At 39.5% G+C, this 14,690-nt stretch overlaps 1 protein-coding gene across 2 annotated transcripts in view; it reads left to right on the top strand.

The window, feature by feature from the left end:
• Window positions 1-1,629: 1,629 nt before the first annotated feature.
• Window positions 1,630-14,690, top strand: part of PDE7A (phosphodiesterase 7A) — a 119,642-nt gene continuing 106,581 nt past the window's right edge. The window contains exon 1 of one of the 2 annotated variants that reach the window (XM_030794982.1): window positions 1,630-2,330. In XM_030794982.1, the coding sequence (XP_030650842.1) occupies window positions 2,193-2,330 (138 nt within the window). In that variant the 5' untranslated portion in view covers window positions 1,630-2,192. The remainder of the gene's footprint in view (window positions 2,331-14,690) is intronic. The other variant, XM_004090734.3, reaches the window with a different exon arrangement.

The following is a 14,690-nucleotide window of genomic DNA, read 5'->3' on the forward strand; positions in this document are numbered from 1 at the left end:
TTAAATGTAATATAGTTATTTTATTTGGTACACAGTAACATCACACCAGTATCACCTCCTGGATGGTTAGATTTACACAGAATTCAAACATTATTTGAGGTTAGTTCTTGCCACTTACCTGTGTAAGGTCTAGGGCAAGTTTGTTTCCATGAGCCTATTCTCAATTCAGGTACTAATAATTACCTCATGAGGTTTTTGTGAGAAGTAAACGTGATAACGTAGGAAAACGTGCTCAGTATAATCCCAAGCATACAGTAGATGCTCAATACATCTACTAGAAGTTGTGGGAGTAATTTGGATTTCAAAGATAAGTTGGATCAGTTGTACTAAAGAGGAGCTTACATCATCTAATGAAGACAAAATCCACAAGACCACGTTGGAGGTTACAGTTCTTTTAATAGTAGAAAGCAGACAGGTAGAAAAATATCCACGTAGGAGGTATAAAGTTTCAGCAAGAGAAAAGAAACAGATGCCACGGGAAGATGATAAAAGGTCTACTTTTGCTCATTTACTGGACTGTGTGCATTTGGTACGTGATCTCACCATCAGTGGAAGCTATGCAGTGCTTTCAAAGGCCTTCCACCTTGTCAGTGGCTAGTCATCTCAAATCAGTAGAAGGGTGGGTGCCCTAAGAACTGAACCAAAGCAACAATTTTGCCAGCAGGGGAGAGGTTGTTCAGGCTGAAATCCCAAAGGCCGGCATGCATTAGAAACAATCAGTTGATGCTGAAAGCTTTGACAGTTTAGTGAGAAATGTGACAAAATGAACACTCAAATTACATATCTAGCTTACAAAACACGTCAAGAGCTCTTTATCTTTTCTCACTTTCGAAAAATCGAAAGCCAACAAACAACACTTTTGGTAGAGGGGCATGCAGTCTACTTTTTCCCTTTGTCTTCTCAGTATCATCCTTTCTCATTCTTTTCACCCATATTCTCACTTCTTTCTCAGTCTTGGTTTTTTCCCTTTGTCTCCGGGACCCCTTCTCACTTCCCAATTCTCGGCTCCCCTCTCCGCCCCTCGGGCTCGGGATGGCCCCGGGGTCGCACCTGCCAGGGGAGCACTCGAGCCCGGCCCCACCGAGGGACTGGCAGTGACGTAGCGAGGAGGACGCTGCCCGCGCGGCCCGCTGACGTCACTGCCGCAGCGGTCTCTAGCGAAGCCCATGAATGGGAATTCAAGGAGAGAAAAGCCAGCAGTGACCCCGCGGTCAGGGCTGAGGACGGCGAGTGCGCCGCGTGCTTTGGGTTTCTGGGGTCGGCAGGCCGGAGCGGCGCCTCTAGCGCGGGATGAGCACACCCCATAGCCTAGGCGCGCTGAAACGCACGAATTTAGCGCTCAGGGGGATGCCCCGAAACGGTGGGGCCTCGTGCGCACGCGCCTTGGCTGGCGAGGAGCTAGGGGAGGGAGTTACGGCGGGGCGTGAAGGGAACTGCGGATGAGACAGATGGGGGAAAACGTTTGTCGGGCGGGGACTCCGACAGAGTTCCGGGGTGCAGAACACAAGGAAGGCTACTGTCGCCCTCGGCCGCTGGCCAGTCTCCCTGGGCGCTGCGGCGGCGCGGAGCGCTCGGCCTGCGGCGCGGCGTCGTGACGTCACGGTGGCGGCAGCCGCGGTTGGCGCAGGGTCCGCGGCTGCAAAGTGTGAATTACGCCGGGCTCGCGCCGGCGGCGGAGTGAAGTCAGGCTCCGGGGGAGGGGAGGGGCAGGACTCCGGCGGCGGCGGCGGCGGCGGCCCGAGCTGGTCGCTGCTCCTGAGTCCCGCGCGCCTTGGGTCCGGCCGCTGGCTCCAGCTGTCTTTTCTTGCACCGCTTTGCTCCGTTCGTGCTCCGCTCGAACTCTGCAGTCCGGGTACCTGCTCCTCTTGGCCGAGGAGCCGCAGGGCGGCGGGGTTCCCTCTTCGACTTTGCCTGTGCTGGCCCCGCTTGCACCCCGTTCCCCCTCGCCTGGAGCGAGGCGCGCGCCGGTCCTAGTAATTGGCGCCGCGGCCGCCGCAGAGCCTTCCCGCCGGCGGCCCGAGCGGAGGGCTGGGGTTGGGGAGGCGTGAGCGCGGCTTCCCGGCCCGGGGTCAGTCCCCGCCCGCCCTGCCCCTGTCTCGGCCCGGAGCCCCCGAGCCGCGGCCCCCTCCCAGTGCAGGGGCCGGCGGCCGCGGCAGGGCGGGCGCCGCGCGGAGGCAGGGCGGGCGTATTCAATGGAAGTATGTTACCAGCTGCCGGTACTGCCCCTGGACAGGCCGGTCCCCCAGCACGTCCTCAGCCGCCGAGGAGCCATCAGCTTCAGCTCCAGCTCCGCGCTCTTCGGCTGCCCCAATCCCCGGCAGCTCTCTCAGGTAATCGCCGCCGCCGGGCCCACACTTGAGGGCTTCTCTCTTTTGTTTCCCTCTGCCCACCCAGCTTCACCTCCGCGACATCCCCCAGCCCGCGCATTGTCCATTGTCTGGGGATTTCTAGGCTGGCCTTTCGATTGGAGAGCCTTTTCTTTAAATCTTTCTGGCTGTCCCCTCTCAGTTCTCCAGCCTCCCCCAAACCCCACCCTGGTGGGCTCCGGGATCCTCTCATCAGACCCTCCCCAGGCTCGTCACCTTCTGTGCCCAGCAGTTTAAGCCTCAGGAATGACCGCCCTCGTCTTTTTCGGTCTGGAAGTTGAGTCTTTATTCCTTAGTTGTGGCCCCAGAGTACGCCTGTGCTCCCCCGCCTTGCAACATACCTGTCCCCCTTCCCATACACACACCTGTACGGGGTTCGCGCCTCTCCTCCCCCAGCTCCCGCGCGCCCCGCGGCGCTCGCCTGGTCCTGCGGTTCCCTCTGAACAATAGGCCTAGATGCCCGGTTGCTGTCCTCTCCCCGACTCCTTCGTTTCTGTGGTTGGGCTGTACTGGGTTTCAGAGGAACAAGTCTGCAAAGTTCATAGCCAGGAATCAGTTTTGTTAATTTGATAAGGAGATTTTAGGAGAGAAACTACTAATGTGAACTCATGGGAAGACTTTGAGTGGTCCAATACCAGTTGCTCCTGAGCATTTCTGTTTTTTTCCTGTGGTGATGCCGTTGGCCCAGTTCCTTAGGTTTGGCTAATTTTGATTGCCAGACTTAAAACAGAGAGGTAAAAAGAATTTTGTTTACATCTGAACTGAGTGCCCTCACTTTCTGCTGCCAGAAGTTATGGCTAACGATCACTTTTAAAATCAAATATATTTTTCCTATTGGTTAATATTATCTTTTATGGGAGTATATTTTTTCTCTCCAGTTATATTGTATCTTGAGCAAGGTGTGTGTATGTGTGTGTGTGTTTGCAGGTAGTGTAGACAGCACCTGGTAGAGATTTTGCGTGTAATAAGTGTCTAGTAAATATTTGTCATTTACTTCTTTGCCTAAAGTGTTTGTAGAAGGAGCATGAGCCTATATTTGGGTTTCTTTCTGAATCCTTTTTATCTAAACTAAAACTTATTTCACAGCACAAGGTAGTATGCTAATGAAGTCAGAGCAGACTTGTGAAAATTACTATAATGTGTCATTTAGAATAATATTACATGGTTATTTATTTTGAAGGTTAGACCTGTGATCTGCCTTTTTAGTACCACTTAAAGCATGTTCAGATTCCAGAATTAATGTCGAGGAAATATTAATGCACTAATGCACTGCTGAAGGAGGTTTTTAATAGTAGTAGTTAAAAGTTTTTAATGGTAGTTAACTTTTTCACTTCTAAATATTATTTTACTTCCTCAGATCAGCAGGCACATGACTAGCAACTCATTTCCAGTTATGTCTGAATAATAAAGGCAATCACTGATTATTTATACAATTGTAAAACATGAATAAAGTTCTTGTGCTCTCTGAGGAGAAAATGAATGAGAAGGAAGATTCCAAGGGATTAAAATGAGGCTGATGCCAGGGGTTTTTGCTGATGTCTTAATCCACAGAGACCAATTTTAAGCTCCACTTCTTGATTCATTTTTCCAGCCTTAGGTTTAAATGGGTAATGGAATTTTAAAAATATGATTGTGGCAGATGAAGCAAATATTGTAGAATTACACCATATTTTGCTAACCCTTACAACTTTTAAAAAAATTTCTGAACCCCAAAGTGAAGTATATAGGAACTTCTTAAACTTTGGACAGAAATTTTCCTCAGTTAACGTTTTTTTTTCTATTAACATTGTGGTAAATGTAAACTTAGTGGATGCTGAGATGGACATACTTACCATTATCAAGACTTTGCATATCATTTAATAATAAAGCATATGTTGATATTGATTTCTTTAGGCCTAGATGGGAATTTGTAATAGGAAAAAAAAAGGAGACAGAAAACCTTGGAATCCTGCTCAGGGCTTGTAAAATAAACATTTAGTTTAATCAAATGCTTTCTTTACCCTTAAATTTTTAGTTCCTAAGCCTGAAGGTACAGAAGTTATAAAAAGTTTAACTGGTTTTGTAATTTTAAGATACTTAGGAAAAAAAAAACCTTTTTTAAAAAAAAAGACATTAAGTAAAATAGTTACAGTTTTTGTACTTTAAAATATGCTTAAAACTGGCAACCTTCCTTTTCATTTCCTTATTGTCACCATAGTATTGGAGGCCAGCTCATAGTAGGTACTTAATAAAATTTGTTGAATGAATGAATAGGTAATGAAATTATCTCTGACTGAGCATCAGTTTTAAATATGAAAACAATACGGAGCATGAAGGTACAGCACAAATTCATTTATCCAAAACTTGGTTTGAAACTTGTAACTGCAGACCGTAACAATTCCAGGAATACACAAAAAAGACTGAGTGGCCAAAATTGATTTGGAGATCATCTCAAAGCAGGTGTGTTTTAGGCAAAGTTCTGACACAACTTGTTTTCCAAGTAGCAGCAAATTTGAAGTGGGGTGGAAGGCTGCCAGAGTCAGTTCACACTGACAGCAGCAAAGATTGACAGCAGACACACCAAAAGCCGGGGATCAGAAGAAAAACTCTTAGAAGCCAGCAACTTTTACAAGCACCCTGGGACATTTAGTTGAGGGGCTTGAGTGTTGTACAACACAATAATTTTTAGTGAGAATAATGTTAATAGAGCCTGTTTTTAAAAGTTGAAAGATTTGTACTTTTTTTTTGTTTTTTTGTGTGTTTTTTTTTTTAAAAAGATTTCCATGCCAAAGAGTTTAAGTATTGGTGCTGAAATGGACAAGCTTGAGTTATCTGGAAAATTCATTTAAGTGGAACACCAGCTCTTCCAAGGATGCCAAGTAAATGAGGCATTAATTTTTTGTTTTAAACTAGGATGTGTACTATTTCAAATGGTTAATACGAGTTTTTTGAATTAGTGAATGATAAAGTAGATGAAGCCTGTTCTTTGTCGTTTTTGGATATCTATTGTTGATAGCTGAGTTTAAAGATTTGTCTTTCAGAATAGCATTCATATTTGGAAAAAAAAATTGTGAAGGCAGAAATTATGTCTCGTTCACCATCATATTTATGGTACTTTGCATAGGTAGGTTCTTGGTAGATGTCAAAGTTGAGTGAGTATATTGATGGGTATGCCAAAGCACTGCAGTTAGAATTATTCAGTCAGATTGTCTATGCACTGGAAGCAAATCTTATATGGGTTAGAAATTTGAGTTTTAATTTTTAGAAATCTATCATTAATTTATGTTGTTTCTAAGTTAGCATTTGTCTTTTTTTTAAGAAATATTTCACAAATATATACTCATAGAATAGCTTCTTGTGAGTGAGGCTCCTTGTGTTATGCATTGAGAAAATGTAAAGAATTACAGGCTGAGCATCGCTAGTCTGAAAATCCAAAATGCCCTCAAATGGAAACTTTCTGAGTGCCGACACGGAGACAGAGAGCCTGCTATTATTTGTTGCTGTTGTTGAGCAGCTGATGCAGTTATTCTGGGGCTGCTACTGTGCTGCCTAGTTACCCTAAACACATTATTTTCTCACTGTATTAATGGTATGTCGTATTGGTTACTGTTAAGTGCATTTGTATGAGTAAGTGTGAGAAATGATTGCTTATCACTAGCATATAAATTCAGAGTCAGAAATGATGGTGATGCCAAACAAGTACAGATTGACCACACGGGTGATGAGGTCGTCCACTTGGGTGATGAGACGCCTTTGCTTTCTGGTGAGTCAGTGTACACAAACCTTGTTTCATGCACAAAATTATTTAAAAGAGCGTGTAAAATTACCTTCAGCCTATGTGTATAAGGCGTATACGAAATCTAAATGAACTTTGTGTTTAGACTTGGGTCCTATCTCCAAGATATCTCATGATGTATACACAAATACTCCAAAATCCAAAAAAGTCTGAAATCCAAAACACTCCTGGTCCCAAGCATTTTGGATAGTGATACTTAGCCTGTAGTAGTTTTTTGTTGCAGTTGTTGTTTTAATCGTTTGTGACACTGCCACCCTAACCAAGTTTTCCTTTGTATGCATACCCTTCCTTATACACAACCATTTTTTAACTACAGTCATTATTTCCATTCCCTCTTTAGCAGTGTTCTTAGTATATGACAAATTATCCAGGTCCTGTGAGTGCCAGAATAGTTCAAAGCCCCTTGGATAAAAGTTGGTTCCTCCTTCAGGAAGCTTACAGAATTGTGATAGAGAAAATGGTATGATTATATGTGATGTAATTATTATACTGGAGTTATCAAAGTGTTATGAGATGATAAGGGATGTATGCCTAAATTTCTGGTTTAAATCAGGGTTAGCCTTATGTAATCGTTGAGGCTTGCTTAGGCCAAGGACTGAAGGTGAAGCAGTTGTTTCTAGACAAATGGGTGAATGTAGGGGGAGGAGGAAGGAGGATGGCCCACGTGGATATGATCAGAGATGTCCAGTAGAACTTTCTGTGACGATGGAAATGTTTTTGCACTACCCAATGATAGTCACTAGCCTTATGTGGCTAGTGGGCACTTGAAATGTGGCTAGTATGACTGAGGGAATGAATTTTTACTTCAGTTTTATTTAAATAGCTACATATGGCTAGCAGCTTTTCAACTGGCAGAGCAGAGGTATTGTCTTACTTAATAAACTAGAGTGAAGTCATGTTAATCTATGAGCAACACATTCTCTGAATGTTGAACATTTTTGTTTTTAGGTTTTTGTTGATGTATGCAAAACTTCATTTAATAAATACCTTCATGCATGCTTGATAAAGTCTTTAAAATCACTAGGTTGGGTCAAAAGGTAAGAACATCTTTGAAATTCTCAAAAGGATCTATCCTTTGATATTACCAAAATAGGTGATCCTGTCTGTTTCATCTCCAATCATATATTATTAGACATTTTATAAACACTTTGCTACTATAGTAGATGCACTGTGGTACACTGAGTTTGTTTTAAATTGCAGTAAGCAAGAGTGTGCTTTCTGAAGTATTGCTTGTGCTATTTGTATTTGCTCTTTTGTGAAATTTTATTTGCATGTCCCGTGCTCATTTATAAGCGCTCTTGTATACCCAACATCAGTATGTAAATGCGCATTATTCCAAATTACTGTTAGCATAATAGTTGCCTCTTTGCAAACTTAGATACAGAAGCTGATACAGGGAATAGTGTGGCCAGTGAGTGGGATACCCCAAGGGAAGTGGTGATATTTATGAGACCTTCCTACCTGTGTATTCTCAAAACACCTGTTTTGTTGGGACCTTGGCTTCATTTCTGTTTTCAGAAATGCTTCATACTTTGATTTAAATTTAATACTACCATACTTTAGCTTCCACTTCTGAGCTAATATATGTTTATATTTCAGATACATGCTCAAACATAATATTAATGTAAATCCATAGTGTATTTGGAGTGGGAGTGTAGTTCTAACAGGGTGTTCAAATTGCTAGTTTATAGGTTGTCAGGAACACATTCAGTCTAGGAGATGTGATTTATATGCCGAGATTTTACTGCTTTGTTGCTATGCCTAGAGTTCCATCAGCTGTACATGCTGTCTACCCAAGAATTCCTTCTTAAAGACAAAAGTCTGCAAGAGGTAAAATATTAAGCCCTTCACAGAAGTTAGGAAGAGAGGGAGCTCACTTTGGGTGGGAAGAGGGAGAGGTGCCCTTCATTCTCTGAGGCAATTTTCAACTCTTTTCTTCTTTTCTCTTCCCTCCTCTTCCTTCACTATTGACCAGAGCAGTTATAGAGAATTGTGTTGTTTTCTGAGGATGAATGTAGGGGCAAGTTTGGGAAGAGAACAGCCGAAGAAAGGGGGAGTGGACGAAACTTAGGTTCTGTCTCATTTTTGTCTAAGATCGTTAACAGTCATTTAACTGGATTAAAGACCTAGTAAATTTAGATTATGAAGAAGCCTTATTGCATGCAGGCCCTCTTAAGGAATTTAATTTTCTTTGTTTTCTTAATTTTCTTTGTTTGACTTTATGGGTCACATTTGTTTATGTGTTTATATAAAATCTATTTCTGATTTTGTTAGAAGTCTCTTGACTAAAGATCTTTTCAGATCTAGACATTCTTAAATTCCCTGTGTTCACTACAAAATCTCCAATTCGTTTTGAATCTTCTAATTTAAAAATAATTCAAAACTTAAATTCTGGCTATGAAGTTGCTTATCTTTTATGGTTAATTTGAATTGAGAGAAAAGTTTGACTTTATTCTCTTCCACATTTAAATGGCTTATTCTTGCCTAAAAGTAACATAGACTCTGTTGATTTTTTTATATTGTCGCCAAACATGCTTTTCAAAAGGTTATTCACAAATAAGTGATACTTTTGCATATTTGCATTCAGGTATAAGTGTTCACAGGATCAGCATATGGGGAGAGGAACAAAAACTAGATTTATAGATGAGCCTTCTAAACTTGCAGGGCTGTATTTTGGCTGCTGGTAGGTTCCTTTTATAAGGGAAGGGACTGTGCCAATGATTGTATGGTTGACATTGAAGCATCTCCTGCTTATAATTTTCTTTGAGTCGCAGTTTTGGAACGCTGCTCCATGCCTCCACCTGCTGGTAGGGATGGCTCTTCATTTTCAGAAAGTGATGGCTAGAGGGAGATGGAGAAGACCAAGGCAAGTCAGGGTAGAATTTGGGGGAGAAAATTAGTTGTTAACTGGATAACTAAATTTCAGCAAAGTCTGCTTTACTTATCAGAATTTTGAGTAAAACAAACTGTAGTTCAGGACCATATAAAGTACTTGGCAAGTGGTGCTTAATAAAGATGCAATAGTTTTGCTTTAGTAACAATTATAATTACAGCTGACCCTTGAACAATGCAGGCTCCAACTCCCCGTGCAGTCAAAAATCCACATATAACTTTTGACTCCTCAAAAACTTAACTACTAATAGCCTACTCTTGGTGAGAAGCCTTACTGATAACATAAACTGTTGATTAGCACAAATTTTGTATATGTATTACATTCTGTCTTACAATAAAGTAAGCTAGAGGAAAGAAAATGTTATTAAGAATATCAGAAGTAAGAGTTTGCTATTAAGAGAAGATGGATCATCGTAAAGGTCTTCATGAACCTCATCATCTTCATGTTGAGTAGGCTGAGGAGGAAGAGGAGGGATTGGTCTGTCTCAGGGGTGATGCTTTGCAAGTTTTTTTAAATTTTCATAAATCTTCACAAAATTTCTTTGTATATTTATTGAAAAAAATCTGCTTGTAAGTGGACCTTTGCAGTTCAAACCCATGTTGAATTGTCAACTGTATTTGTCTCTGTTTTTGGAGTAACTCCTATATGACAGATACTTTTAATTAGTGTGGTGTTTTTTTGTTTTGTTTTGTTTGTGTTTTGAGACAGGGTCTTGTTCTGTCTCCCAGGCTAGAGTGCAATGGCAGTATCTCAGCTCATTGCAACCTCTGCATCCCGGCCTTAAATGACCCTCCTGAGTAACTGGGACTACAGGCATGCCCCACCATGCCTGGCTAATTTTTCTAGTTTTTGTAGAGATGGAGTTTTGCCATGTTGCCCATGCTGGTCTGGAACTCCAGGTCTCAAGTGATCTGCCCACCTTGGCCTCCCAAAGTGCTGGGATTACAAGCATGAGCCCCCATGCCTGGCCCAGTTGGTGTTTTTGATGTTTACAAAAACTCTGTGAGATAAGTAGTATTACTCCCATTTTTACCAAAGAATAAACTGAGTTTCCAGATATTAAGTTGCTCAAGGTATTATATGAACTTTCAGAAAGGCCTGTTGTGCTCCAAGACCTTCACTTTTAATCTGGCCTGCCTAATCAGGGAAGATGAGTGGACTACAGTTAGAATTTTGAGTTTACAAATTATAAATTTTGTTGTCTTATGGATGTGGATTAGGAAAACACATTTGACTGATTATTTGATGTAGTTATTTGAAGTAATAGCTTTCATTCTGATCTTTTCAAATCATATCTGGAGTATTTTGTTCTAAATGCCATGTTCTAGGAGGATATAACTCAGCTAAATTGTTCTCTGAAGATAATGAGCAGGTTGGTAAGGTGATTTGAAACCACTTCTCTGGAGAAAAAAAGTCTCAGATTTTAGCCAGCAGGGATAGAGATGGAGATGGAGAGTTGGTGAGAGGGGACAGAGCATTGCTGTCTTCCAGGATTTAAAGGACTGCCATGTGAATAAAAGGAAGAAGAGGGTTAATATGTTATAGATTTTGATTGGTTGTGTGTTGTTGATTGCTGTGCACTGTTCCTACTTTGTGTTAAGTGGTCTCTAGTTTGGAGAAGATATAAGTTTAAAGCTGTCATTTGTCCAAGGTAACACAATTAAGTAGTGGAAATGGGTTAAACTCTAGGTCATGCTGACTCTAAAGCCTGTGTACTCTCTTCTACTTCCTTTTGCCACGTGGGAAAAGGACGTTACCTCAGAGGGTAAAGTAAGTACCAATAGCTAGGAACAGTAGGGAAATAAGGAGATCTTGTGTTTAACCATACTAGTAATCAAAGAAATGCATACTAAAAAATGTGATACTGGCTGGGCATGGTGGTTCATGCCTATAATCCCAACACTTGTGAGGCTTAGGTGGGAGGGTTGCTTGAATTCAGGAATTTGAGACCAGCCTAGGCAACACAGAGAGATCCTGTCTCTACAAAAAAAAAATTTAAAAAATTAGCCAGGCGTGGTGACACGTGCTTGTAGTCCCAGCTAAGCTGGAGGCTGTGGTGGGAGGATCTCTTGAGCCCAGGAGGTCATGGCTGCAGTGAGTTGTGATTGCGCTACTACACTGCAGCCAAAGTGAGTTTACAGCTTGAAGGTTACACATACACAATGCTAGTAAGTTTTTAAAAATTAATACTTAAATTAGTATTTGTGATCATTTGCTTTTGGGAATCTATTCTGAGGATATGACTAAAAATGTAGATAAAGGTTAATCTTCAAGTTTATTCATCCCATTGTTTATCACTGTGAAAAATTGAAAACATAATTTACAAATGATTAGATTATAGTATTATGTAGTATAGTATTTTTCATTATTTCTGTATTATGTTAGCACTTAAATGCCTTGAAAAATTTAAAGGATATATAAAAATATAGTTTACAAATGGCTCAATGGATTCTAGTATTATTTCTATATTGTGTATCCACTAAAATGATTTGAAGAATTTGAAGAATCTTTAATCACATGGAAGAAATGCTAGCAACATAATTAAGTGAAGAAAAAACCCAGAGTATCTACAGATTATCTTAATTGTGTTTAAAAAATAAATCACAAAATACATACATATCTATACACCATGCATGCTTGCCAAAAAATAAAAAAGAGAAAGCTAGATGTATCCCAAAATGCTAACTGAAGCTATCGCTGGGTGGTGTAGTTATAAGTTATTTTTAACTTCTTTATAATTATATGTAATTTTATTGATATTCTTGTATTAACATGAATCTCTTTTTTAACCAAATTAATTTAGGACTAATAAGTCAAGTGAGTTGTATTTGGACCCAGATCTTTGGCAGAGCTGTTCATAAAGTGTGGGCAGCTCATAAGATTATAAATTCTCAACCTGTGACTGTTGAGACAACAGCTTTAAAGATATTTAGATAAGGATAGTCTCCAAGGGTTTGACTGATTTCTTCCACCTTCATGATTCTGTGATTTTTTTTTTTTTTTTTTTTGGTAAGTCATACATATGCAGTGACAGGTGCACTTGCATAGCTCTGATTATTGTAAAGTAATTTTACTTTCCATGGGAGATCCTGGGAGGTAAAATTAAGTATAGTTATTATTTTGAAGAAAAGCTATTTGATGGCAGCTGGTGAAGAGATCTTCAACAATGGCAGTGGTGGAAGGAAGAGAGAAGTTAGGAGTTAGGTCCTAGGAACCGATTTGCTTTGGGAGGTAAAAAGTATTCCTACTTTTTTAGTTTGGAAAGACCAGGTAGACTGTGAAGCTAGTAACAAAAATGCAGATAGGAAGAAGAGGCAGGTTTGTTTTTCTTTCTTCCTTCAAAAACAGATGTGTGCATTTGTAGAGGGAGGTAGATAAGTTTACTTCGAATATGTAGAGTTCAAGTGTCTGAACATCCAGATGAGGATGTCCATTAGCACTAATGATATATTCTGACCTTTAGTATAAGGGTTTTCAAATATTTTGCTCATATAGCCTTTCAAAGAACTTGAAAAACAACTATATACCTTCTCCCACATCTTGAGTTTTTCATCTAAGTTTTAATATCTGTAAATGATGTAATTTCTGGTAGTGTTGTTCAAATCACAATTTTAAATGTATATGAGGGGATTTTTAACAATTCATTCATTAAAAAATATATGAACAAAGTTAATTTTAACAGAATTTTTTATAGTCTTTTTTTTCTCTTTGAACTGTTATTTTTGTTTTACTTTCTCTACATATTATCCTAATGTATTCTTTTATGCTGGAAAGCATTTTTATCAATCATGTTATATTTTTCTGCAACAAAAGGAAATTCATTCATGAATTTAGTAGATGGGAATAAAAAGTGCTTTATTTTAATGGTCACTCAGTTCTGAGTTCTGTGGACAGTTATAATACAAAAATACGAAAATTGTGTATGTCCATATGCTCTGTGTCATTTATTTTGGATTGAGTTATCAGTTCAGTCATGTCCAGTAGACAATCAAAACAACATATGTGAATTACAAATTTTAGTAAGTATTAAAGTAAAATTTTGTCAAATGCGTTTTCAGTGGGATAGATGGGGCTGATTTATTTCAATTATTTTATCCATTTCTAAATATTAGAAAAGGTGGGGTTCTGCTTGATTCTGTTCCTTTTTTACTTTAATATTTGAAAGTGTTGAGAAACCTCACTTATGAATTTAGTAGACGGTCATTAAAAAGTGCTTTGTATTAGTAGTAGCACCCGTTCTTCTAGGTCGTGTGCATAAAACAACAAAATAATCCATAATCAAAATTATTTTTAATGCTTTGTCAGGTAGCAACTGGATTTGATTCTCCTTTCATTTTCATGGAAGTGGTGACACTTTGATTTGAAAAAGAACCCTGAACTTAAAATAAATGTTAAAAAAAAAAGAAAGAAAAAGGTTTCCGTGTTTTTAGAGTAATTAACTATCTCAACATGAATATATTGAAATGTCCTTTTGGCCACCTGTATGTTTTTAGCCCAAAGACAGTACTCGACAGCAAGTTTCAGAAAATGTGAGAGTTACAGTTTTCTTTTATGAAGTGGCAGAGGGGAAAGAGGTAAAGGGAAAGAGGAAGTGGGAGTAAAGGAAAACAGACATGCTGTGTCAACACACAATGGTTCTAGAAAACTGTACAGATGGAAATTGAGAACCTAATCATCAATTCTCTTGAAACTCCATGCTCATACGCTTCCAGGGGTATGCACGACCCAATTTGTAGACTGCTGGTTTACTGTATTCCCTTTGTTACTTGTTGCTACCTTGTTGCTGTATTTTACTGCTCCCCATAGCTATACAGAAATAATACCTTATACATCTGTCATTTTTTTTTCTAGGTTTTTGATTGTTACTTAGTTCTGGGTTTCCATACTTCATCACTCTGTGGAATCAGAATATCAATGCTTGAAAGGGACTTTATAAATAATTCCATTCCCAACATTTTAGAAATTTAGCAGCTGAGGCTCAGAAGATTAAATGATTTGTCCCAGATCACACAGTAAGAGAGTGGAGAAGTTAGGGCTTTAAATTTAGTTCTTCCAACTTTTAATCGGTTGTTTTTCTCACTATATTCCCTGCTTCCTTATAAAAGGATTGAGCTGTAGGAGTTCTTTCAGTTGCCATCTTTCTTTAATGGACATTATTTGGGTGGCATGTCTTCTTTAATACATTGAAGCCATCTGTTTATGGCCCAGTAATCATTTGAAAAAAGAGTACAAACACACTCAGTTCTAAAAATATCTGACTTTTAATTAGCATATAATCAGAGATAAAGCCATTATCAAAAGTATAATGGGTCATTTGGGAAGATAGCATTTGATTTGTTGAAATGTGATTTATGTGCAACTTAACCTTTTATAAGAAAAGACAAATCTTACTTGCCTTTAAAAATTAACTTATGAATGAAGCCATTTTCACCTTGGGGAACAAAAGTTAATATTCATAACATACAGCGAGCTCACTCTCTAGCACTGTTATGTATGAAATGGTGAGTAGTGGAATTTTTTAGTAGTTTAAATTTTTTTAAAATTTTACTTTTTGTGTAAACTCTTCGTAGTGAATATATATTTTAAGAAAAACAATGAAGTTATTCTAAAAAGTAAAATGAAAAGGTTCTTTTAAGGATAATACAATCAAATCCCC

The sequence above is a fragment of the Nomascus leucogenys genome, chromosome 16, assembly GCF_006542625.1.
Source record: "Nomascus leucogenys isolate Asia chromosome 16, Asia_NLE_v1, whole genome shotgun sequence".
In the NCBI taxonomy this organism is placed as follows: Eukaryota; Metazoa; Chordata; class Mammalia; order Primates; family Hylobatidae; genus Nomascus; species Nomascus leucogenys.